At 37.4% G+C, this 27,225-nt stretch overlaps 1 protein-coding gene across 1 annotated transcript in view; it reads left to right on the top strand.

The window, feature by feature from the left end:
• Nucleotides 1-23,831, top strand: part of tnfrsfa (tumor necrosis factor receptor superfamily, member a) — a 36,633-nt gene extending 12,802 nt beyond the window's left edge. Inside the window, exons 2-10 of the mRNA XM_051677092.1 lie at nucleotides 14,464-14,617; nucleotides 16,068-16,196; nucleotides 17,792-17,903; nucleotides 18,222-18,352; nucleotides 18,486-18,566; nucleotides 18,763-18,800; nucleotides 19,291-19,593; nucleotides 20,099-20,135; nucleotides 21,285-23,831. Of these exons, the coding sequence (XP_051533052.1) occupies nucleotides 14,464-14,617; nucleotides 16,068-16,196; nucleotides 17,792-17,903; nucleotides 18,222-18,352; nucleotides 18,486-18,566; nucleotides 18,763-18,800; nucleotides 19,291-19,593; nucleotides 20,099-20,135; nucleotides 21,285-21,574 (1,275 nt within the window). The 3' untranslated portion in view covers nucleotides 21,575-23,831. The remainder of the gene's footprint in view (nucleotides 1-14,463; nucleotides 14,618-16,067; nucleotides 16,197-17,791; nucleotides 17,904-18,221; nucleotides 18,353-18,485; nucleotides 18,567-18,762; nucleotides 18,801-19,290; nucleotides 19,594-20,098; nucleotides 20,136-21,284) is intronic.
• The last annotated feature ends 3,394 nt before the right edge of the window (nucleotides 23,832-27,225 follow it).

The raw sequence follows: 27,225 nt of genomic DNA, 5'->3' as shown, positions 1-27,225 counted from the left end.
GTGCTCTTCCCCTTTCTAAAGGAAAGAGATTGGGACAGTTCTGTCTGGTTGTTATACACTGTATTCTGTGTTTAGGTAAGCAAAAAAGCTTCAGGAAGTCTGAAATGTGAAGTTTGTGCCGTAGTGGCTTTCTCAAGCTATTAATATCCTCCCACGCAAACTAAGGACAGCAGGCCATCCGCCTGATCTCTCGGCTAAGGGCTTAGAGACACCCCCCCCCTTCAACTTAATAGGGCTGAAAAATCACACTCCCTGGACTGGAGCTTTTAGGAGGCTTCGAAATCTGCTGTCCAAACGCAGTCAATCTGCATTTGTGGTTTGGGGTTGTGATGTAATTGTAAAGATGACACTTGATGTTGACTGATTTTAGTAGAGAATATTGCATTATTAAAGGGAAAGGTCACCTAAAAATTTACATTTGACTTTCTTCTTTTGGAAGTCAAAAGGTGATGTTGGGCAGAATGTGAGCCTCAGTCACCATACACTTTTAAATGGAAAACAGATGCAATGAAAGTGAACAGGTTTGGAACAACTTGAGTGTGAGTAAATAATGAATTGTGTTTATCAAAGTGCTATTCGGCTCCTGTGTGTGTGGTACAGTATGTGAGTTTGTATGTGTTTTTGTTTTTTTTATGGCCCAGCATGAAGCTGAACTCCAAATGAAGCCTTCACATTGTCTGGCTGTTTCCTGTGTTCCCCTAGAGGAGCCATTTACAGATTTTCACATGCTCATACTAGGGCTGGGCGATATGGACCAAAAATCATATCTCTGTATTTTTAGGCTGAATTGCGATACACGATATATCTCTGTATTTTCTACGAAGTGGACTAAATGTTCAGTTGTAAGTCAAAGCCACATGTGAGATGGTAAATGAAGGTTGCAAAGTCTTCGCGGCTGGGGTTGCAGCAGCAGCACGAAGTTTGACACATAATGCAGTTTATGATGCTGTTGTAAATGGTGAAAGAGATTTGAAGTGCTTCCACTTTTGGATGCAGCCTGTTTATGGCATTCTCTACAGATAACATGCAGGGCTTGACATGCACTGTGATGTGCTTGTCCTTCGGACAAGTAAATTGGTCATTCACTTGTCAGAGTAAAAAAGGACATGTATTGGTTACATGCTCAAGTAACATGTTAGAGTTTCTGTTATGTTTTCTAAAATTACAACATGGCCAACCTAATAGTATTATACCTATGCAATCAACTACATTCTCTGGGACAGAAATGTAAACTGCGCTGGGTAGGGGAGGTTTCAGTAGTCTTTAGTGAAATGTGGTGATTTTTGACACCAGCTTCAACACCACAACAAATAATAGCCTAACACTAACTAATTTGTTAATTATAAAATTAAGTTCTCAAGTTATTATTCAATAGTAGTAATAAACAGTCAGTAATAAAATAACAAAAGAAAAGCAATGAATAGGAAAAAAACCTATATATATATATATATATATATATATATATATATATATATATATATATATATATATATATATATATATATATATATAAAAATACAAATTAAGAAAACAGTGCTTTTTAACAGCTTTTAAAAACACTTACAGTATCAAGAATTCAATTAAAAATTCTGAATTAATATGACAGACTATTACTGGTCATCCCTGTAAGAATAATACTTTAATACTTTTATACTAGAGTAATATAAGTAACATTATCCAGCCAAGAGCAGTGAGTGGTTTTATTGTTTTCTTTTTATTGTTGTTTGATTAATATTAAGGATACACTAGACAGCAGCAGGTCTATTAGGTTACATTTAAACATACAAGTCATACATTTCGATACAAATCAGCTTTCCCCCCAGTGTTTATGTTCACTGTAAACATAACTCTCTGTTTTTACATGAGCACCTCACCAAGATGGGCATTTTGGCGGAATTTTGAAATGTATTTGACCGTTTAGGCGCGAGCGTTCTCGGAGCACACACGCATGTAAAACGTGCTGCACACACACAAGCCGCCTGTCAGTCAAATGAGCGCACAGCTGTTTTGCTGCTCATATGATCTTTTAAATCCAAAAAATCTCCCATTGTTTTTCTTTTTACTAACCAGGTCTTCTTCGGCAATGTCTCCCTCCATGTTGCAGGAGAACTTGTGAGCGAGTGGGGCCATGTTACGCAGAGGGAGAGTGGGGGCGGGGTTGCGCGGAGAGTGTGAGAGAGGAGAGATGCAAACGCGGCACGGCTTTAGGGAAGAAGCGGGTTATGTAATGCAACATCAGACTATATCGATATTAACGGTATTGTCTCATCCAATATCTCATTTGAAAATATATCGATATACCTTAAGTCAATATACCGCCCAGCCCCAAGATGCTAGTGTATGTGTGTGCTTGTCTTTCTCTCTTAGTGTGCATGCAGTTGATCTGGGGTTTAGGTAGAGTTCACAAGTTTCAGTATGTGTGTGACTGTGTCATACATACTACATCAGAAAGGACAGCTGTGACCTTGTTACAATAAGCGTAATTTTAGAAAGCTCTTTACCAGAGATTTTTTGCCTAGATATGTGTTTGTCATGGGATTCCCTTAAAACTATTATAAAAGGGAACCTCACTGTGCTATATCATCAGATTATGTTTACTTAAAGGCATACTAGTACACCCAAAACATGAATATTCGGTTATTTACTCATGTCATTCCAAACCTGTATGACTTTCGTTCCTTTTTTGAATTTTGGAGAAGGTTGCTTTTTTTATACAATGAAAGTGAATGGTGACTGAGGCTATCGACATTTCCTTTAGTGTTCCATGAAAGAAAGAAAGGCATAGCGGTTTGGAACAACATGAGGACAGAATTTTAATTTTTAGGTGAACGATCCCTTTAAAGATGCACTTTTAAAGGTGCATTTAGTAGTTTTTGTTCTAAGTTGTTTTGCACTTACGCTGACATCTAGTGGTGTGGATGCAGCATTATGCAAATAATAGTTTGCTGTTAACAATGCCATTGTAGAAATTCACTACATTGGTAACAGAAACCTATTATTTTTTGACGATTGAATTAAGACTGAAATCGCAATATGGCCTTGCGCAAATACTAAACCTTAAAAGGCGGCGTTTTGAAATATATCCTGCATTCAGCCATCCAGTCAGTGCTGTGTGAGCAAGTGCCGCCCTCTAGCGGTCTGGATGGTGTTATCCATTATACTACTATAATACAGTATATTTTGTTCCTTTGGTTAAAACTTTTTTATTTTTCCATGATGTGGTTGACATTTCTTTGGAATTGCCCAACATTTACATAGTATGAATTTGTAATGTTCTATTATAAACAGTACATGTATACAAAAATGTTTTAGAAGTACAAAATAAAATGCTCACATCAATCATCATGTTATCATATTTAGTTATTGTTTGTATCTTTTTTGTTTTTATCTTCTATTCATCTTTCATTGTGTCTCTCTTTAAAGTTTTGGCCTTTAAAGGCCAAACAGATCCAATCCATGTTCATTGGAAATTATTTATTGTTAGAACTGTTTAAAAGCATAATTTCTAAATAAAACAGTGATCTGATGACAAAATAAGGTAAGTGGCAAAATATCAGTATCTGTATTGGCCAAAAATTTTCATATCAGTGCATCTAACCTAGGCTATACATGTCTTACTCTAGATCAGTCTTAGTCTATTTGTCATTCTTTCTCTCTCATGCACATCTATTCCCATATCAGGAGACTCTTGTCAGTATATTGCATAGAAGATCGATCCATGGATAATGTGATGCACATGATTCCATAAGGTTCCTGTTCCCAACTGCTGGAAATAATGAAGAACGGTGTGTCGTCCTTTAACTTACAGCTCTGATAGAAATCATCTGTTACGTAAAAAAAAAAAAGAAAAAGAAAATCCTCTCTGTCCGCCAATTCTAATTGCCATACATAATAAAACGCACTGTACTGCACATGTAGTGCGGATGTAGTCCTAATTGAACACGTACACATACAGTGTAAACCTTAATGACTGATGGCCTTATCGTACTGTAATTCCAAACAATGAAACCTGTGACCCCATTCTAAGCTAGGCAAGATTGTGCCAAGAGTGGGTGCCTGTATAAGTGAGATACAAAGAAAGACGAACAGTTGCACTTTTAAATAATGAAGATTTCATGTTCTCGTCTAATAGTTTAAGAGCAAGCAGCTCGTACTGTAAACTCCTCAATTGTTTAACTGTAACAGAGGAAGCCAGTGCACATAGCGCTTTCATTCAGGCCAATGTCTTTGAACTGCTGTGTGCTGTAGTTTATTGTATGCAGCCATTGGCATTTGGCATTAACCAGTTCATTCATGTGACCGCTGCGGTTACATTTACTTTGGTGGTCAGCCAGTCAAACAAAACTCATTCATTCTTTCTGACCCATTCATTTTTCTGCAAATAAGAAAATAAAGATTTGTGCTATTGGTAACCACTGTTTATAGGGTCTCCACTTTCTGTTTTAATTACGGGTATGACTTCTGTTTTTCGTGTTTTTGTTTCAATCCTTCATTCATACTTGAAACCTCCTTTTCGTGCGATACGGAGGATCCAGCCTGGTCTGTTTTTAGAAGTGGGGCATTTTTTCTTATACAGTTCTTTATATTTTACATTTGCATAATTCTTCTTTAAATCTTTTAACTCTCATTTATTTCATACATACAGGGTTTCCCATGGTCATGGAAATATCAGGGAATTTTAAAATTTAGATTTCCAGGCTTCAAAAGGTCATGAAAAATAGGCAATAAAATCTGGAAAACTCATGAAAATTTCTATAGTGATTGGCTAGAAATTGCTCTTTGTGAATGGAAAATGATTTATTTTTTTAATTAATGGCGAAGGGCTGGGTAAGTCATGGAAAAGTGATTTATTGGACATATATTGGTGTAAAGGTTTTGGAACCCTTACATATTTTATCTTACATTTAATTATTTTCTCCTTTCGTCTTATTAAAAGGGTGGGGGTAGCCAAAACTACTTACTTTCTCAGTACCGTTATGCATGTGAGATAAATAGAACTTGAACTATTCGTAACACTTTTCGCATCATGTTGTTCGCCTGTCGATTCCATGCATATCCAACAATTACTCACTCAGACAAACGGGAAAGGGCATCCCCTCCATTCCGAACACACCATACTTGTGAGCTGCAAGTGCTAAGTGTTTGTGGGTTTGGAGGACTTACACCATGGAGGTTATGGTTACCACGCTGGTTTACATCCTGACCACCTATTACAGGCCAAACCCTACCACAGGCTGGCTGGACATGTGTACAGTGCATTCAGAAAGTACTCAGACCTTATATTCACATTTTGTTATGTTGCAGCCTTATGCTAAAATGCTTTCTTTTTTTTCACATCAATCTACACTCCATACCCCATAATAACAAAGAGAAAAACAGATTTTTGATAACTTTGCAAATGTATTAAAAAGAAAACAAAACTGAAATATGACATTAACATAAGTATTCAGACCCTTTGCTACGACACTTGAAATTTAGCTCACGTGCGTCCCATTTTTCTGGATCGTCTTTGTGATTTTTCTACACTTTGATTGGAGTCCACCTGTGGCTAATTCAATTGATTGGACATGATTTGGAAAGGCACACGCCTGTCTACATTAGGTCTCACAGCTGAAAATGGATATCAGAGCAAAAATCAAGCCATGAGGTCAAAGGAACTGCCTGCAGAGCTCAGAGACAGGATTGTGTCGAGGCACAGATCTAGGGAGGGCTACAAATATATTTAAGCTGCATTGAACGTTCCCAAGAGCACAGTGGCCTCCATAATTCTTAAATGGAAGAAGTTTGGAACAACCAGAACTCTTCCTAGAGCTGGCCACCTGGCCAAACTGAGCAATTGGGGGAGAAGGGCCTTGGTAAGAGAGGGGACCAAGAACCCAATGGTCACTCTGGTTGTGCTCCATAGATCATGTGTGGAGATAGGAGAAACCTGCAGAAGTACAACCATCACTGCAACACTCCACCGATCTGGGCTTTATGGCAGAGCCAGATGGAAGCCTCTCCTCAGTGCAAGACACATGAAGCACCTAAAGGACTCTCAGACTGTGAGAAACAAGATTCTTTGGTCTGATGAAATGAAGATTGAACTGTTTGGCATCAGTTCCAAGCGTCATGTCTGGAGGAAAACAGGCACCGCTCATCACCTGCACAATACCATCCCAACGGTGAAGCATGGTGGTGGTAGCATCATGTTGTGGGGGTGTTTTTCAGCGGCAGGTACTGGGGAACTGGTTAGGGTTGAAGGAAAGCTGAACGCAGCGAAATACAGAGATATCCTTAAAGAAAACCTGGTCCAGAGCACTCAGGACCTCAGACTGGGCCGAAGGTTCACCTTCCAACAGGACAATTACCCTAAACACACAGCCAAGACAACACAGAAGTGGCATAGGGACAGCTTTGTGAATGTCCTTGAGTGGCACAGCCAGAGCCCGGACTTGAACCCAATCGAACATCTCTGTAGAGACCTGAAAATGTCTGTCCACCGACGTTCTCTAACCAACCTGACAGAGCTTGAGAGGATCTGCAGAGAAGAATGGCAGAAAACCCCCAAATCCAGGTGTGCAAAGCTTGTCGCATCATTCCCAAAAAGACTTGAGGCTGTAATCGCTGCCAAAAGTGCTTCAAATAAGTGCTGAGTTAAGGGTATGAATACTTATGTCAATGTGATATTTCAGTTTTTTTTATTAGTAATAAATTTGTGAAGTTATCAAAAATCTGTATTTTGCTTTGTCATTATGGGGTGTGGTGTGTAGATTGATGTGAAAAAATAATAATAATAATAATTTGGAGCATTTTAGCATATGGCTGCAACATAACAATATGTGAAAAAAATTAAGGGGTCTGAATAATTTCTGAATGCACTGTATGTGTGAGTTTGTGAGTGTTTCCTCTCTTATCCGTTTTGACTGCGTGTCATTCTGTGCACTGCCTTGAAGAATGTTCTGTGAGATAACCGTAATGCTCAAGCCGCTGATTTTTACAGAGAAACCTTGATCTCCCTGCTGTTTTCTCTTGTATAAATGGATTGCCTGGGAAAGCAGGAAGCTGGTTTGTGTCTACTTCTTGTCTTATCATAGTTCTAACCGGTCATGCCTATTGGCTGACCTGTGTCCCTATGCTGCTGAGACTCTTTTGTTGTGGTTCACCAGCAGTATTTCAGGATAGTCTTGAAGCACTGATAATGAAGACAATAGTTCACTTTATTTCAGTTCTACCTAATAAAAGCCAGTCTAGTCTGCCTTTTCTACTCCAGAGTGACCCTTGAGGCAGGGCTCAGTATGGATATTTTCTGTTGGACCAATTGAGCCCCGCAGTTCCCATTTCTACTTGCGCTGACATGTTCGGTACATCACAGAAAACCAGGCATAAAACCACATGTACAAGATCAACAAATGTAAGATTAAGTCACAATTCGGCACTGAGTGAAAGTTCCATCAACTGGCCCGAAACTCTCTCTCACACTGGCCCTTTGTGCAAGCTACAAAAGGAGTGACTGCAATCATAAATGCAACAGAACTTTCCTTCAGTAAATGGCCGGTTATTATGTCTAATATCTGATGTGCCTTGTTTGTTCATAGTTTAGCTATGAGCTGTCAGCAGAACGCTGATAATTTAGTTCTAGTGAAAACTGCCACTTTGGAATCTTGTGATTCACAAGGTCTGGAATGTGCAGACACAGGAATTGATGTCACTTTCCCCTCCTCCTCCATCAGTCTCCCTATCCGTGTCTCTCTAAAGAAAAGATACCACCTGTCCTGGGATCAGGCGTGTCGCCATAGCGACTGGGAGCATGGAGTTTCCATAGCATTCGTCTAACGAGCAGTCAGGAAAAGTCGCTTCAGCTACTTTTTAACTAGCACTTGGCATAGATGTCTGGCAGATAGACTCCACTGTCACTGGTTTATTCTTTGTCTGGTGGATGATGTCATTATCAGATTGGTGAACTTTGACCCAGATGGGTTTTTGCAACCCAGATGAAGTTGCACATATGCTGTGTGGAAGGGATAAAACAGGTGTCGGGCATTAATAGCGCTTAAAACAAATTCAGGCTGCAGTAAACTTTAACACTGAACTCATACATGTACTTCATTCAGTACAAACTATTTTTCTCTGTCTGGGAGAATTCTAGGGAATACATTGGGTCACAATGGTCAACTAGTCACCCAACAGTCAACTAGTGATTTAGTGACACACACACACACACACACACACACACCGGTCAAAAGTTTTGAAACACTTGACTGAAATGTTTCCCATGATCTTAAAAATCTTTTGATCTGAAGGCGTATGTTTAAATGTTTGAAATTAGTTTTGTAGACAAAAATATAATTGTGCCACCATACTAATTTATTTCATTACAAAACTAAAATCTAATTAAAAAAAGGTTTTTGAAATTGATGACTTGGACCAAATAATAAAGAAAAGCAGCCAATATGTGCCCAACATAGATGGGAACTCCTTCAAAACTGTTTAAAAAGCATCCCAGGGTGATACCTCAAGAAGTTGGTTGAAAAAATGTAAAGAGTACAAGAGTGCATGTCTGCAAATTCTAGGTAAAGGGTGACTACTTTGAAGATGCTAAAATATAGTTTTGATTTATTTTGGATTTTGTTAGTCACAACATAATTGCCATAGTTCCATTTCTATAATTCCATTGTTTTGATGACTTTGCTATTATTCTAAAATGTGAAAAAAAAAAAGATATATATATAATAAAGAATGAGTAAGTGTTTCAAAACTTTTGACTGGGTGTGTGTGTGTGTGTGTGTGTGTGTGTGTATATGTGTGTGTATATATATATATATATATATATATATATATATATATATATATATATATATATATATATATATATATGTGTGTGTATATGTTTTTATTTTTTTTTTTTGCTTTATTTAGTGTGTTGTGCTTTAGCGGTTACGCAGTTTACATGGTAAATCCCTCTCAGAAAAGTTGTAAACAATTTTATCAAGATTTTTTTTTCCCCGTTTTGATATTTCGTTTTTTTATTTGATTTTTTTATTTATTTATTTATTTATTTTATTTATCCTTTAAATTTATTAAATAGTATCGTTGCATGTTTTTGAATCCAAAAACACATAAACGTCCCCCTAAGAAATCCATTTGATCGAGGTCATGTGATGCCTGAACCAACCAAATTATTATAATGTCTTGACGATTTTTGAAAAATTTTGGTTTTGCACATCCTCGCAACTAATACATACACTACAAACTATTTTTCCCATACTGGGAAAGATGTAGCCTTGTGTGTATTTTAGTGTGTGAGAGCAGGACTTGATTTGCACTATTGCTTAATAGTGTGACTTTTAATGTTCCACACGTCTGAATAGTTTCAGTGTGAAGGATCTTTATTTCTCCCACTACTTTCGCTGTGAAGTTTCTTCCCAAACTCCCATGCATCTACCCTCCTTTTTGCACTCTTTCTCTCTCTCACACTCCATCTATTGTATCTCTCCTCCTTTTCCCTTTCTTTTCAAATTCCTCCAGCTCTCCATAGCTGTCGCTCTCTGACCCCACCTCCCGACGGCTGTGTCTAAATGGTGTGATTTTGTGTGTGTGTGTGTGTGTGCTCGCGAACGTCTGTGGAAAGTCTGACGCTGAGTGCGCGGAGAGTGTGGCTCGACAGCGCTGCTCAATCCAGGAAACTCCCTTAGAACAACAAGGCATGGCTGACATCCAGAGAGTTTCACTGGAGCCAAAGTTTGTCTCAGACTTCCCTCAACACACACACACACACACACTCTTCAAGAAACTCTGGTCTCACACATGCAGTCGGTTGGCTTCACCAGTTCTCCTGCACATGTTCTTGTAGTTTTATTGTCTCGATAGTATTTTTACTTTTTGTAAACACTAGGGAAGGGCTGCAATGGTTAAATGTTCATCAAACAACCAACTAGTCGATTAGTGAGGTCAACTAGTTTATCTATTTTTTTTTTTTTTTATTCTTTTTAGTTTCAATATTTTTAACAGCGGTGCTCAAGTTAGCTCACTGTGTTTAGCTGTTTGACAGTTTACATGGTTTATTTGGTCTTTAAAATGATCTCCTTTGAATCACTGCTGCTACAGCAATACACATCTTTTTGCGTTGCATCTTGTGCATTTTTAAAAAAATGTTATGACCTGTCATGAGCGTTGTATTTTTAAGACACCGTTTCCAGTTAAAAAGATAAGTAGCGGAAGGCAATGTATTATTATCCGATAACTGGGGAAAATGTAAATATTTTTAATATTATTGTGCCGATTGTGGAAATACAGTTGAAATTTTTGCACGTGTTTTGTGAAGTATAGATTCCAAGCTTTAAAATGATCCATATTTTGTTTTAAGTTTTAAGTAGCTTTTAATTAAGTTGCTAGCAGCTCCAGTGTTAAAATGCAAAAAGTAAAATACTTGGTTAACGCTTGCAGTCACATTGAGCTGGGAATTATCTTATCGGATTTAAAGGGTTATCGTATTCCTGGTTTTAAAGGGTTAAAATGCAGAAAGTAAAATTATCGGTTATTGATATCGGCCACAATGAACTGTAAATATTCGGCCTACAAATTTCATATCAGTGCATTCTTAGTTTTAACCTGCATTCTTTTCCATTACGTTGTGTTCTGTCTAGATGTTTTTGAAGGCAAGAACACGACAAGAAATGTGTCCGATCAGGGTCAGGTAAACCCCAAACCACCCTAATTAGACATGGCTTTCTCAAGGCAACCCAATGACTTGTCGATAGACACTGGCATCTCAGTTCCCCTAAAGGCTGAAGGACTCAAAATCGGTCTTTCAACAAGAAGACAGTTGTACAGTTCTATTAGTTCCAAACATTGTATGTCAAACCTCAAATATGAGTCTTTCATTGAGTTTGTTTACTGCAGGCATTATGATGTTTGTTTATATCCGCTATTAAAGATTATTTCTTCTTCAAATCTGAGGTTTGGCAACGCAGTAGTTGTTTTGCCCCTAATTTTATGGGTTGCGTCACATACTGTAGCATGTATCACCATGTCCTCTAATACCCAGTCCTCTGCGGTGTCTTCATGCAGCTGTTCAGCTGTATTTGATATTAGTTTACAAGTAACATTCTGCTGTTACACTCACAGTATGCCATAAACTTCTGCGGTATGCCATCTCTGATAGCTGTTCTGTTTTGGCAACACTGTTGCTGTTCTGCTAGGACTGATACATAATATTAGGCTGTCATAACAGCTATGAAAACATTTTCTGTTGCAATTTGTTGCCACCATGCAGCTTAATTTATTGACTAAACATTAAGGGGACATGGAAACTACTAGGGCTGTGTTCGGAATATCATGATACCATACTATTTTTGGAGCATATTTTGTGTGCTTATATATGGTGAAAAGTATGCAACTTTTCTGAATTCTTCAATACCTGAATGATCTTCATTTGCAAAAATGTGTAGTATACAATCAGAGAACACTGCATGTTGTACAATGCAGTGTGCTCAACTTGACCTTCATTTGTGTTGAATCATCCAGAATAATACCAGCCAAAATTTGTAACACTTATTGACTTTTTTTTTTATTATTGGTGACAGTGCCCGCCCATCTTTTAAGCCGCGTTTGTTCCTGAGGTGTCCCATTTTTTTTTTTTTTTTTTTTTTTTTTTTTTCTTCATTGGTATGTCATAAGTCTTCATAAAAGTGTTCTAAGCCATAAACCAAACCAATCAGCTCCGAGGTGAATCACAATATTACAAGCTTTGATTTAAAGTAAAAAATAATTTGATAATCCGACAAAAAGACAAAGGTACAAGACTATGTACTTAACGTACTTAATAAGGGAAGGAACTACAATCCCATGAAGCATTACAAATTATGTAATCAAACTGAAAACAATGGAAATATATAAACCATTGATTAATGGTTGTTGATTTTAAAGTATAGAAACAATATATTTTAAGTTTATTGCAAAATATACAGATATAAACATATTTTAGTAGTTTGAGAGTGTAGGGAGACTGACTTGATTGCATCATTCATAGTGTGTCCCATAGACACACTATGAGTCTATGGGTGTTTTTTTTTTTTTTTTTTTTTTTTTTTTTTTTAATAAAGATATCTGTGGAGGAGATGCTTTAATCTGTTGAATAAACTGCTTTTGTGAGAAAACAGCTCATCTCTTAATGAATTGACTGCCTGTCCGTTAATCTTCGGCATTTTTTACACTGAACAATCCTTTTGGAGTGAGCTATGTGTGGAGTTTACTACAATAAAATTGCTGTTTTATAAGAGAAGACAGACAATTTTGCGACAGCTAGGTGTCAGTTTACGGCCCTCCCTATTTATTTGTATGGTATCCGCAAATGGTAACTAACTGTCGTAACATGCTAGTTTACCGTTACGCTTCTATGGTTAAAAAAAAAAAAAAAAAAAAAACACAGAGGTTGTTATCACAGTAAATAAACTGTTTGGCACGCTTTGTTGTCTGCGATTCTCTGATTGGTGGATCTTTCCTCTACAGTACTCCCATGGGTACTGTAGTTCTTCAACAGGAATTCTGCTGCTTTTTTTTTTTTTTTTTTTTTTAAGAAGTTCAAATAACGCAGACTGATAGCTTTAATAGGAGCATATACTATCAGTTAACAATCCCAGTGCTGGTTGTCGACCTGTCAATTCAGTATCTCTGTCTTTTTGTCTTGGAGGATAATGGGAAATGGAGGCCATTGGTCGAAGCCGGTGGTATCGAGTTGCCATTGAGGTGTATGGCAGTGGTGTTGTGTGTCTGGGAGAATGTGGGTCATTTGAAGTGGTGGCTCTAAAGTGTGTTGTTTAGCGGTAAATGAGGCCTTCTCATTGTGACATGCTGAAAAGAGGAAGAAGAAAGATGAGGATGCCTCAGGGACTGAGTAAAGTGCTTGTCTGAAGTAGAAGACCCCCGCTCCGCATGCAGATCACATACAGGGAGCTGCTTTTGACTCCCTCACACACAGACACAATGTATGATCCTGTCTGTCTGCTCACAACAACCCCCAATGTCCTTCTCCATCGTTTCCTTTCTCACACACACAAAATGAAAAGCAACCATCTAAACACACAAATTTTTCCTTCTAATACACACACAGGCTAGTCGCACTTACTCGTCTCTACTTTTACTGTCTATCTCCCACACACACACACACACACACACCCTTTCTTTGAATGTTTTCTGTTAGACTCTTGTTCACCATGTGGATGTGCTCTCTGATACATCCACACACTCTTTTATCTCAAACACTTTGACTTGTACTGAAACCTCATAGCTTTAGCTAGAGCGTAGTGTGAAACATTCCCCCTGTCTGCCATTGGTTGAACAAACAGATAGTCCTAAACCAAACTCATGCCATTGATTGAACCAATGTCGCTTTGTCAGGATGCTCAAACAAACAGTAATTTTTCTTTTTGAATTACACTTTTTGGGAGAATCAAACTAGATATAGCTTACTTATAGGTGTCTATACATATCTGAAATAGGATATTTTGAAATAATTTTAAAATCCAAAAAGCCATTTAAAAATGCTCATTTATATCAGAGAAGAAATAAAGATTGCAAACTTGTGTACCCAAAGTTTTTATGTACAAACTCGTCAACAATTGCGTAGTACACTGAATGTGTACATTTGTGTGTTTCGTGAAGATAGGTTGTTTTGTTCTAGTCCAGGATAAGAGACTGTCTCCTGCTCTTTTAATTTGCTTTGCACTGCAGATGTGCACATCAGATGGTTTGAATTAAATGCTAGATTACTCTCACAAGGTCAGCTATGAGAACTCGGAATGCCTCTGTGTTTGCCTCAGTTGCTGTGTGTGTGTGTGTGTGTGTGTGTGTGTGAGTGAGTGAGGAGAGAAACACAGCATCCGTGTGAAAGTACCAAATGGGTATTTCACTTGAAGAAACATCTTAGGCCTATCTCTGGTGTGATGCCATAATACATGCTCCTGCGCAACAGTTTGAAAGAAGCACATTTTAGGAGTCTAGTCTAGAGTGGTTCTAGTGTAGTCCATTCTGAATATCTGGAATTTAAACATGGAAATATTTTTGGAATTTTAAACCTTTTACAACAAAGAAAAGTTAGTAAAAGTCTGCACTATTTGTAGGTCGCTAATTAAATAAGCAAATTTGTGACATTGATCAATGACCATGTTAGCTTCTTTTTGTATAAAATGTAAAAATATCTTTGCTTCAATTGAAGCACAAAATATGCTCTTTGAAACATTTCTAAATCATGCTGGCTCGAGTGCATGCTGTCATTAAAGCGAAAGGGGGACATAACCAGTACCAAGTTAGAAATTATGAAATTCGTTTACATTATTTATTTATTTATTTATTTTTTTAAATTTTACACACATTATGTTGATGATATAATTTGCAATGGAAAAAGCTCTATTAATCAGAAGAATGCAAAATAGATGCATTTTAACATGTGGAATTTATAGTAAAAACAAAATCTACGTCTTCTAGATCCTTGTATTCCTCGTTTTGAATCTTCTGGATCATGGAGCTGCAGAGCAAATTATTTCAGGAGAACTGCAGAACCGAACAGCCAGACAGATAAACTGCATAGAGAACCAGGAGTACCCTCACAACAGCTTTTGCTGCAAGAACTGTGAAGCTGGTAAGTAGCAGTAAAGATGTGTTCCTGTCAAACCGTGACAACTTCCTCAGTAAAGGTCAGTATTGTAAACGCAAATGTGCCTCATCGTGCTCAAAGCAAAGTTTTGCAGTAAATTAAAGCATGCCATTTTTCAAGATGTTTAAAATGGCTTTCCAAGCTTTGTCCACGAGGTGCTGACAAACAACCCTCTGTGACGTTATTAAGAACATTAATCTTGGATGGAGATTTGAACAGAAACAACATTGTTATTTCAGAGAACTAACCTCTGTAGCCAAGCAGTCATCAACCTCTGTAGCTGAGCAGTCATCGTTCACAGTTGTGAAACTCTGGTTCCTAAGAGGCAGTGTCTCGTGAGGGTTTTTTTAGGCTGAAGGGAGACAGTTGTAGGACTGTATTTGGTGTTTAAACATCCAGATGCATTGAGAATTATAGTCACCGAGGACTTTATTTACATGTATGCATACGTTAAGCACATTGAAGGATAGTTCACCCAACGAACTAGTCCCCACATAGGTTGCATATTCATTGCAATGGGCATTAAATCCCTTAAACTCTAATCCTCCACAATATTAATCAACTGGCAGACTGTAACTATCTGCTTTGTTACAGCAATCGTGAAGCCGCTTTCATGATTCGTGTCAGGGCGGCAACACCAGCATCAAGCGGCGCTTTAAACTCCACATGAAAAGTGCGTGCAGACAAAAACGTCTCATTCTACATTTTGGTGATGGTTAAGATTCGCTATGCTTCTGTGGTAATTAAAATGTGCCTGCCTTAGGCTGAAAAATACTTGATTTCTGTCACAAGTTCCATCTAGTCTTGTTTTGTACAAAAATAGCATTAACAGCTCCACTTTATCACTGACCCTGAATCACTGCTGTGTGTGTTTGTGGTGTGTGCGTCAGTGTAATGACTCCGGTGTGCACGATGTGTAATGGACACATCACAAAGGTTCTGCCCTTCCAACCAGTGTTTATGTCGGTTAATGCTGTATTAATGGTAAATGCTTTTCACAATTAAGAAAAATCAAAGCGTTAAACTTTTTTTAATTAATCGCATGCGTTAACACGTTCATTTTGACAGCTCTATTTATACAGTATTATATTATTGACGTATGTCAAAGGTTGGATATAATGTGCCTTAGATGGACTTATCTTCTATAATAAAATAATAATAATAATAGAATATATTTAAATATGAAATACTGTCTCAGACTCTTCTTTAGAGGAGGGAATCATAAGAAATGTTACTTTTTTTTTTTTTTTTTTTTTTTTTTACTTTTAAAGGATTCCAGTTCCTTTATAATTGAGAAATTCTGAAAATCATTTTTTATTTATTTCTTGTTTTAATAGAAACGGTTCTGTATCTTCTTAAATTTGCATACCTTGATAAAGTCTGTAATAAAACGTCTCTAAAGATTTTTCTAACACATTCTCTCCTCCGTTGGCAGGCACCTATGTGAGTGAGAAGTGTAGCAGGGACCAGGAGAAGGGCACATGCACCCCATGTAAAACAGGCACGTATGCCGAGCACCCCACAGGCATGGAACAGTGTCTACAGTGCAGCCAGTGCCACAGAGGTAATGTTCTCCTCCATTCTCTCCAAACAAGCCATTTACTCCTGGTGTTCATTCCCTATCTCTATCAAATGCTGGTTAAAGGCCAAGTCTGATCTTTCTCTTTGGGTCGTGTTTAAAGATAGTGTTTGTGTAAACCAGAATCTGGTCTGTGACTGGCACTTAGAGATACAGAAATCTCAAACTTCTGCTTTTGTAATTGATTGTTGAGTTTTCCAGTAGACAGTCATCTGTAGTCTGCGCTCACTCTCCAGAGAAGCAGAGCACTCAGGAATGTACCATTTATACATCTCAAATGAATAATGGAACACACATGGATGCAGGGAAGGCAATAATGCAGCCCGTCAGGGTGACTACTGGACAAACACTACTGAATCCGCTACCTCGGAATTCTGTAATTAGAAAAGACAAAACAAAACAAACTTTTAAAAATCATATAAACCAACGATGTTGGCGTTGGGACATTTTGCTTTTGAAAATTCAGACTCGCCTTTTTGAAAGACAAAAACACATTGAAGCCATCACAAAAAGCTAAATTGTGACAGCCCTGCAAAGCTATTTAGTCTGTCTCTGATTATTACGAATTCAAAGCCATCCATTTTGTTTCTGTTTATTTTGATTGGACAGGCCCGTACACCGTTTATTAAGCCATTTGATTTACATAAACACTTAGATGTTCTCCCACAAGACCTACTGCTTGTACAGATCCAAACTTTGCTGTAAACACTACACACTTGTATAAACTAAATCTCACCCACCTGTTTTCGACAATAAGCCTCCCATAGGATTCTCATGGGGATGGGGACATAAGCAAGGCCCCATGAATAGTGTCTAGTCTAATGTTTCTCGTGCCGGACACCTCACTCCTGGGAATCTGATCTCCTAGTGTTACATGATCTGGGTGTGGCCCCACTCCTGTGTTCTTTCTCTTGCCATTTGTGTGTCAGTGAATGAGAATGATCTATCTATATATCCTTGTGTATGTGCTTTCAGTTGTGTGTCTGTTGTATGTGATTATATGTATGTGTTTTAGGATGATGTAGGGTGTGACTATATTGTGTAGCTTCTTGTTCTGTATCTATTTTATATATGAGTGAGAGGCAGCCCAATGAATCACTCCCAGGTTTGGCCTTTCCGCCTGCTGAGTCACAGAGGTGTGTTAAATTTTATTTTTAATTTTTTAATAGACCTACCTTCTGTCCCAGTTTAATGAGCAGAGATGCCATTCATAGGATGATTCCCCTAAAAAGTTTAAAACTGGCTCTATGGTGCTATCAAAACATTTTAGTAACAATTATGAATTTGGATCTGGTTTGATCAAGCATTGATCCAGTCATCCATTTTACCCTTCAGATGCATGTTAGGTACAGCTTTCCATGCATTTCAGATGAGCAGATATTTATTGTAACAATTATACATGAAATCATTTTCTGTCTAGATTACATCTGAATCTGGATTGATCAAACTTTGATCCAATCATCCAGTTTGTTCTTTAGATCTTCTAGGTTGAATCTCCCTACATTACTTTTCTCCCACTTCCCATTTATCATCTCTTCATTCTTCACTCCCTCACATCTCCGCTTTTCTTTGCTTTACAGACCAGATCTTGGTTGCAGAATGCACCAGCACAGACAACACCAAGTGTGAATGCAAACCTGGTTCCTTCTGCCTGCCGGACGAGCCATGTGAAGTGTGCAAGAAATGTGCTCGGTGAGTTTCTCTCCCCCTTTACAATGCTTAAAATCTGTACTTTTGCCGCACAACACCGATGAAAACTGCCAAATCTGACACTCCCACCTTCTTTTCTCTTAACCTTTCAGCCTTAACCCCTGCTTTATGTCCTCTGATCACCACATCCAATGAGTCGGATCCCTTTCCCACTGATTCATTTGCTCCACCTTTAACCCCCTCAGGCTTTCTCAGGACCATTCATGATGACAATCATTTTAAGACTCTCATTTTAATCCTTTTGGTTAACACCCATTTTGAAAGGCTGACTTTGTTATTTTTTTGGCCATGCTCTTGCAGGTGCAAAGTTGATGAGGAAGAAGTGAGCAGTTGCACACCAACATTTAATACAAAGTGCAGGAAACGCTCTTCATATCCAGTGGAAGCTCCGACAGAGAAGTCACCACCATCGAATGGCAGCGAAGCTATAGGTATAGAAATGTCATGCCCCTATTAAGTAAAAAATTTAAATAAATGAAATCAGTGCCCATATAATTTTAAAAAAGGGTCCAAGCCTTGATATTAATAATGATTATTAATAATACTCCTGTTTTTCTTAAGCAGTTGTTCTACCAATCTTAATTCTGATTGCTGTGATTGGATTTGGAATATATTTCTGGAAGAAGCGTCAGCATAGACAAAGTGGTATGTTAGAAATCTGTTTCTAATTTTTGTGTTGAGTAACACATAAATGACAGATGATACATTTATAACGAGACATATTTTGGGTATAAATACTGTAGACTTTAGCATGTAAGCATTAAATCGGTATATACCGGTAAGGTGGAAAGTCAAAATTTCTAATGCTTTTAATGCTTATATTTTTTACTTTTTCTTTCAGAAACTGATGGAAATTTGAACGAGGTTAAGGTGCCAATCGTAAGTGTCTGTTGGCTAGTTTGGCCTTATTTTAATTTATTAAACAGGTCTCTGGAATTTTTTATTCTGATCACTCGTCAATCGAGGCATTCTGTGGTTATTTATTTTTGCATAATTACAGCTAAACTGTATAATTAATTGTTGTCCCTGGGAACCAACATAGCTGTGTTAGTTTCATGTCTCTCATTTCACTGCATGATCTCATCTCATATAATAAAATAATTTCAACTCAATCAATATCTGTTTATTTATTTGGTAATTAATAAGCAGGATACTGTGCAGTCCGACATCATTATTGCTAATAAAATCCTAAAAGAGTAATCATGGCACAGATGTATGACACATTTATAACTTCAGAATTTTGGAAATGATAATGTTGGCTATTATTATTATTATAAATTATTCTTGTTGTTATGATGGTGTTTTAATTCAACTTGAATTCAAAATTATGCAATTTATGGTTTATTCTGCTATTTTTGACACCTCTCAGGATGTAGCATGCCCAAGATCAGAAGAGGAAAGGGAGAACAACCGCAATGCTGGATTAGAGAGGGCGGAGGAGCAACGGCCAGAATCCCGCCCTTTGTTGACACAGGAGACGCAGGAAACGGGCAACAAGAGCATACCGGTGGAGGATGAGGACCGGGGACTGGGAGACAGCTTGCCAAACACAACCAGCTCTTCCCAAACCAGCCTGTCTGCCCTCCCTCCTGCAGTCTGCATCGGGGACTCACCACGGTCAAGCCCCCAGGCACTGAGACAGACAGAGAGAGATGCAGAGCCATGGGCACGGGTTAGTAAGAATGAGATGGGCACAGATTCATCACACAGTTTTATAAAACAAAAGACTGTGAAATGGAAAGATAATGCCTTAAAACACATGTAAATTTGCTTGTTTGCAAACAGAATCACCCCCAGAATCAAATAGAAAAATATATAAAAAAAGGGTAAATTGCCAAAAGAAAATAAAGCCTATTTTAGGGACCAATAATATTCTTTTCATTGTGATGCTATTATCATGATAATTGATCACATTTTTCTATACAATTGCTATAATGAGAAAAAAGATCTGTAATACAGCAATTAAAATCTTTCTGTCCAGATGCAATGCTTTTTCACATTAAAATCAGATGGAAATACATTTATTACAACAAATTATGTGTTAAATCCTTGTTGATGTAATATGAGCTGGACATTTCTTGACATTTTTCATTTGTACCAAATACATTAGCATCAGTGTTATTTTACTGTGTTAACTAATTTTACAACATTACCAAACCTACTTTCTCCTATTTTAGGATGATGGCCCTCCCAGGAAACTTGTTCCTCTACTCGGTAAGAGATGTTTAACATAAACACTTTTAAAAGTACTTAAACAGTCTCCACTTATTCTTTTGTGCATAGACACATTCATAAACACTGATTCATACAAAGCAGTGATTTTTATGGCACTTTCCTCTTAGTTCATTAAGTTCACTCCTATATTTCTCTGTTAACATAATCTTCCAAATGTGGTTTTGTTCTTTCATGATTTCATTTATTTATTTATTTTTGACAATAAAGGGATAGTTCGCCCAAAAATTCAAATTCTCTCATCATTTACTCACTGTAATGCCATCCCAGATGTGAATGACTTTCTTTCTTCTGCTGAACACAAAGTTTTTAGAAGAAGATCTCAGCTTTGTAGGTCCATACAATGCAAGCGAATGGTGATCAGACCTTTGAAGCTCCAAAAAGGAGATAAAGTCAGCATAAAAGTAATCCGAAAGACTCCAGTGGTTTAATCAATTTCTTCTGAAGCGATCCAGTTGGTTTTGGGTGAGAACAGACCAAAATGTATCTCCTTTTTCACTCTACAACTTGCCATTGCAGTTTCTAGGCACATTAATGATTCGATGATTTCAAGCTTGATTACACTTCCAAGTGCTTGACGCATGTGCAGAGCGCTAGATGGAAGTGTAATCGAGCTTGATATCATGATCGCCAAGGAGACTGCTGTTAAGATGTACAGTGAAAAAGGAGTTATGTTTTAGTCTGTTCTCACCCAAAACCAGAAGACATGGATTAAACCACTGGAGTTTTATGGATTAATTTTATGCTGACTGTATCTCCTTTTTGGAGCTTCAAAGGCCTGATCACCATTCGTTTGCATTGTATGGACCTACAAAGCTGAGACATTCTTCTGAAAATCTTCCTTTTTGTTCAGCAGAAGAAAGAAAGTCATGCACATCTGGGATGGCATGAGGATGAGTAAATGATGAGAGAATTTTCATTTTTGGGTGAACTATCCCTTTAAAGCAAGTCAACCTTGAGCCAATTAGTAACTTCCTGATAAACACTTAACATTACTGCTTCTCATTACCTTTTTAATTCAAGAGTGTATTCTGTAGACATCAATGATGTATCTTTGCTAATGCTATTAACGGCACTCTCACTAAGAACCAACAGCCAAGTTCTAAAGTCTCATTGCTCTGGCTTTTGTAGGTGAGGAGGACTCGCTGAGCAAGAGCTTCGATCTGTTCGATACCCTTGACGTGCGGATCCACAACAAGTTCTTCCGTAGCATCGGCGTGAGCGACAATGCCATTAAGACAGCTGAGGCACCTCACCATGGGGACAAAGTCTACGAGCTCCTACGGGTGTGGATGCAGAAGGAGGGGCTTCGAGCAAACATCAACACCTTACTTCAAGCTCTGCTGGATCTGGACCAGCGGTATTCAGCAGAACATATTGCATCCAAGGCGGTAGAAAGAGGCTACTACAAATATGAGTGATGACTTTTAAAGACCTTAAGAGAAACTCAGACTCTGTTACTGAGTAAAAGAGCAAAATAATGGAGAAGTTGTAAGTAAGGGTCAGGGTCCCTGTGGGCCTGTTGGTCTCATGGCATGAACTCATGTCCCATTATGGAACTGGTGGTGATGCCATTGGAGAATTGTATCTCTGTAGTGCCCGCAATTGGTTTAGAACCCAACACTGGACCCATTTGAGGTTTTACACTGGCTTACAGAAGAGGGTGCTGTTTTCATTCTTGTGCATACTAGTGTCACTTGATGCACTCACCTCAGGCTTTCAAAATATAGGTTGGTCTGAGGCCTGCATTGGTGTCGTTAAACCTTTGGTATTGCCAAATGTTCAAACTTACAAAAGACATGGAACTATCTGCACTTATGTTTATTTGACTACATACTGACTGGCACAATGCACATTTGTAGTTTAAACTAAAGCTCTGAACTTTGTTTTTAACGAATCTTCAGTAGATGAATTGTATTGTGGATTTCAGACATAACAGTGCTGTAATCTGCCATTCGAAGTTTTGAATTGTGTTCCAGCTCTTGGTATATTCACTTGTATGTCAGGAGTTTAGGATTTTGTATAAAGTTCAGATAAGTCATTTCATTTAACGTGGTTGTTACAGAATATCCTTTATACTGGGCTGCCCCAAGTTATGCCAGTCTTATTTTTCACCCATATGTGCAAGGCTGCGATGGCATTGAATACCTTAAGTCTTCTCTTGCCTCTTCCATTTCCTTATTTATATTTAAGTAAGTGATGTATTTATTTTATTATGTACTGGTAATAACGTATTATTTATACCTGTTACTAATATCCAGCCAAGTGTTTCCTGCAGCATTTATTGTGACTGATATGTTCACCAGATGAATTCACCAAGCAAATACTTCCAGCCTTTTTACAAGCAAATAAACTGGATCAGTTCAGATTCAGTGTCATCCTCCCAGAGTTCTTCTGTAGCTAAGACTTTCTACGTTTACCCGGAGTGTGTCGCTTACTATAGTCACACTATGGTCGTCGTTTCTTATTAAAATCGCAAAAGTGTGTCCATCACTGCATATGTATGTTCGCAACTAATGGTGTCATTGTTAATAATCTGAAAATATAAAGAAAAAGCTTGAAAGAGTGCCACGGTCAGTATCTCTTGGGCGCTTGTAACTTCTTCCGCAGGTCCACATTGAATTAATGTTGAGGATAAAGAGGCATTTCGAACTTCTGCTCGCTGTTCATGTTTTAAATGCAGTAGTGCACAGGTACGTGTTATTTAATAGTTTAAAAGATGAAGGAAATGCATGCTCATCCGAAAACTACTTATCGTTGGGTTGTAAATATTTATGTCAAGAATTCTATTAAACAAAACTAATAGATGTGTATTTATAGAAGCCCTAAGAGCACAAATTAATGAAGTATAAAGATTGCCTAAATTAACGAAGGAACAAATGGACAAAAAAATGAACAAACAATACTTCATTAAATGTTATTGAAGTAAAAAGGGCCCCAGAATTCATTTATGTAGCAGTAAATTAACTGCAACTTCTGACTCAGCTGCATAGCTTTGTAGCTTAATACATGTATGATATATGACCTTTTATATATATTTTTAGTGATTAGGAACAGATTTCTCATATATGCTTCACCTTTTAACTCAAATGGCTTTATGAGATAACATGGAAAGCTGAACAGGATCGGGACAAAATGGTTCCCCCTCCCTCAGAGCTTCCCCATTTAATTATGGAATTGTACAGCTGTCGTACAGTGCAGGCACTGCCACCTATTGACATAGAATTGAATAGCAAGAGCAGAAACCACATCAATTTCAAGGGACCTTTTTCTATTCCGGCAATTACATTCAGTCTCTCCACATTTTTCAACACATTGCGCTAAATTTAATGTGGGGTCTCTCTCTTCAAGTGCAGGAGTTTTTTAGTTTAGTTTTTTTTTAACCTCTGGAATATTTCAGTGCCATCCGGTTCTCTCTGTTTCAAAAAATTGTTTTGCTTCTCATGTTTTATTGACTCCACATTGTTCCTGCTTTTATGCCTCTAACACAGCAACATGTCTCGGTGCTAGCTCATTCTGTGCTTTATTTTCCACAATATCTCTCTATGAGTAGAAGTTTTGTGTATTTTTTTCCCCTTTAGACAATTGTTTGCCTGTTTATGAATGTAAAATGTGTGCTGTTGCAAAGTTATTTGTAGAATGTTTTTGTTTTAAAATAAAAAGATTCTTTACAAACCCGTTTCCATGGCTAGTTAATTCATTTAAAGTGAAATCTTAAAGGTGCTGTAGGCGATTTTAGCCATTCTGGAACTTTCCTGAGACTGAGCCATTATTTATCTCTTCATTTATTTGTTTTATGTCTTTTTATGTTTAAGTATTGAAATGTTTGAAATTTTCATTGAGTTTCAATGAAAGACAAACACTGCATCGTCTACGTATTTATCACATAATAGAAATGTAGATTATCTAATGATGGTGTATTTAATACGAATCTTTAAGGGATTTGTGTATACCTTTTTATACATAGATGATGAATATGGTAAATTGCCATGTTCTAGAATAAAGCATAAAAAAAGGAATATTCTGGGTTCAATACTAGTTAAGCTCAATCGACATCATTTGTGGCATAATACTGATTACCACACAAATTAATTTGGACTCATCCTTCATTTTCTTTAAAATAGCAAAAATCTGTGTTCCAGTGAGGCACTTTAAATGGAAGTGAATGGGGGCCAATACGTAAACTTTAAAATACTCAGTTTCAAAAGTATAGCCACAAGATGTAAACCATATGCATGTTAACATGATTTTAGTGTGATAAGCTTTGCTGTGGAAAGTTATAGCCAATTTTACAACTTCGTTGCCATGACGATGTAATGTCAATAAACCCCAAAATGACTGAACAACTCAAATAATACATGAGTTTTAAGAGAATAATTAATGTGTTTTTATCAAATTTTAAGCTTTACATTTCTGCCTTTTAAACCCTCCAAAAATTGGCCCCATTCACTTCCATTGTAAGTGCCTCGCTGTAACCTCCACTTTTTTTAAGAAAAAGAGGGACAAGTTGAAAATATTTTTGTGGTAATCAACTTTATGCCACAAATGCAGTCGATTGAGCTTAGCTTGTATGCTCTATCCAAAACACCACACTGTAAAGATAGCTTGAAACTGGGTGAATTCCAATTGAAAGTCATCATCCCTATGCCCAGGGTTGGGAGAGTTACTTCTGAAATGTACTCCACTACAGATTACAGAATACATGCTGTAAAATGTAATTTGTAATGAATTTCATTAGATTACTCAAGGTCAGTAACGTATTCTAAATACTTTGGATTACTTCTTCAGCACTGGTAGATTTTTTTCACTTGTTTTGACTATAAAAACTCTGCCAGTACAGTAAGACAAAACACACATGTTAAAAATACATTCTCTGAAAAACCTAAATATCTTATGCAGTGTTGTTTCTAAAACAAGATAAATCAATCTGTGCTGTTTGTGCTGTAATCCATGTTTTAAGGATTTTTAGATATTTTTACAGGAAAACAATACAAAAATTATTATCAGGAATATGATTTTTTGCCCTAATATCAAAGGTCTTACTAGAAAAAAAAAAAAAGAAATTATGATCTAACGTGAATTTTCTTGAAAAAATAAAAATATGATCGTGCCTGGTAACGTGCATGTAAAATGGCTAGAAATAGCATTTTAGCTTAGCGTAAAGCTGACAATTTACACAAGGTTTATTTCTATTTCTTCTGCTCCAAACTTACTTCTCTGTCTGCTCATATGAATGTAACACATCATAAGGAAGTGTTTCACTGCTGTTCAAATGCTCTTTGGATCGCATCATTTATATGTATAAATGTTTTCCATCTGAAAGGACTAAATATTAAATGAAACAAATGACAATAAAATGCAAAGTAATCTCTTCAGTAATAAAAATACTATTTGAATGTAACTGTATTCTAAATACCAATGATTTAATTTGTAACTGTAGTGGAATACAGTTACTTACATTTTGTATTTTAAATATGTAATCCGTTACATGTATTCCGTTACTCCCCAACCCTGCCTATGCCCTACTCACTACAAAGGACAAAGCTCTTGATGTGGGCTCTCTAAAGATAGCATGGAAGTTTTAATGTACCCATCAATAAAAGTCTTGTAAAAGGCACTTTGTGAAAAAATGTACTTTCTTACTTTTGTTTGGAACGACTCTTCGAGTGGTGTCACCTTCCCGAAGTGCATTTCAAGGACGCAAAAAGGCCTTTGGAAAATCCGAACAGCAGAGCTGCAGTGCGTCTCCTCATGGTTGTCAAGCACAACAATAGCACCCTTTGCTGACAACTGTAATATCTGAATATGAATATGACATTAAACCTGAATGATCTGCTTCAAATACTACACTATGAGAACGTGCAAAATGATTGACAGGCAGAAAGCACATCCAAGTCTTCTGATTGGCTGATCAAAGAATATGTCGCGGTCACATTTTTTGTTGTTGTTTACACCATGTAGTGCTGTGGCAGAGACCCGTGAGATATCTCAGGACACTTATTTCAGTTATATCTTTCAGGGAGGAAGTTTTTCTGCATACAATTCCAATTAAAAACAAAACGAACAAAAAAACGCTTACAGCACATTTACCTTTTGAGTTACTGTGATGATTTTCAATGAAAATTTTAAAAGTTTTAAATATTATTTATTTTTTTAATTTAATGTAATTTAATAGGTTTCAAATGTTGCATTTACAGATTAAGTGAGTAATCATGGTCGTGTTGGACTATGTGTTTTTATTTATTTATTTTTTATTATGTATTTATTTATTTTAGGGGTTGATTAAGGCAAGCGCCATAACACTTAAAGGGACAGAGTACCCAAAAAAGATAACTATCTCATCCTTTACTCACCCTCATGCCATCCCAGATGTGTATGACTTTCTTTCTTCAGCAGAACACAAATTAAACTTTTTAGAAGAATATTTCAGATCCGTAGATCCACACAATGCAAGTGAATGGGTGCCAAAATGTTGATGTACCAAAAACCACATAAAGGCAGCATAAAAGTAATCCATAAGAATCCAGTGGTTAAATCCATATTTTCAGAAGTGAAATGATAGGTATAGGTGAGAAACAGATCAATATTTAAGTAAATTTTTGCTAGAAATTCTTCTCACTGCCCAATAGTGATGTGAATCACCAAAAACGCAAGAAGACTGTGAAAGTGAATGTGGAGAATGTTTAGTAAAATCAGCCTCATCCAAGATAACAATGAGTCTGCATACAGAAGGGAGGTTGAACGACTGGCTCACTGGTGCATTCAAAACAACCTGGAGCTCAACACGCTCAAAACAGAGGAGATGACTGTGGACTTTAGGAGGAACACCCCAACATTTACCCATTCTAAACAGCACTGTCGCAGCAGTGGAGTCATTCAGGTTCCTAGGCACTACCATCTCACAGGACCTGAAGTGGGAGACCCACATTGACTCCATTGTGAAAAAGGCTCAGCAGAGGTTGTACTTCCTTCACCAGTCGAGGAAGTTCAACCTGCCACAGACGCTGCTGATACAGTTCTACTCAGCAGTCATTGAGTCTGTCCTCTGCACTTCAATAACTGTCTGGTTTGG

Source organism: Myxocyprinus asiaticus, chromosome 38 (genome assembly GCF_019703515.2).
Source record: "Myxocyprinus asiaticus isolate MX2 ecotype Aquarium Trade chromosome 38, UBuf_Myxa_2, whole genome shotgun sequence".
Taxonomy (NCBI): domain Eukaryota; kingdom Metazoa; phylum Chordata; class Actinopteri; order Cypriniformes; family Catostomidae; genus Myxocyprinus; species Myxocyprinus asiaticus.
The sequence above is the reverse complement of the archived record's forward strand: the minus strand, read 5'-3'. Positions and strand labels throughout refer to the sequence as shown.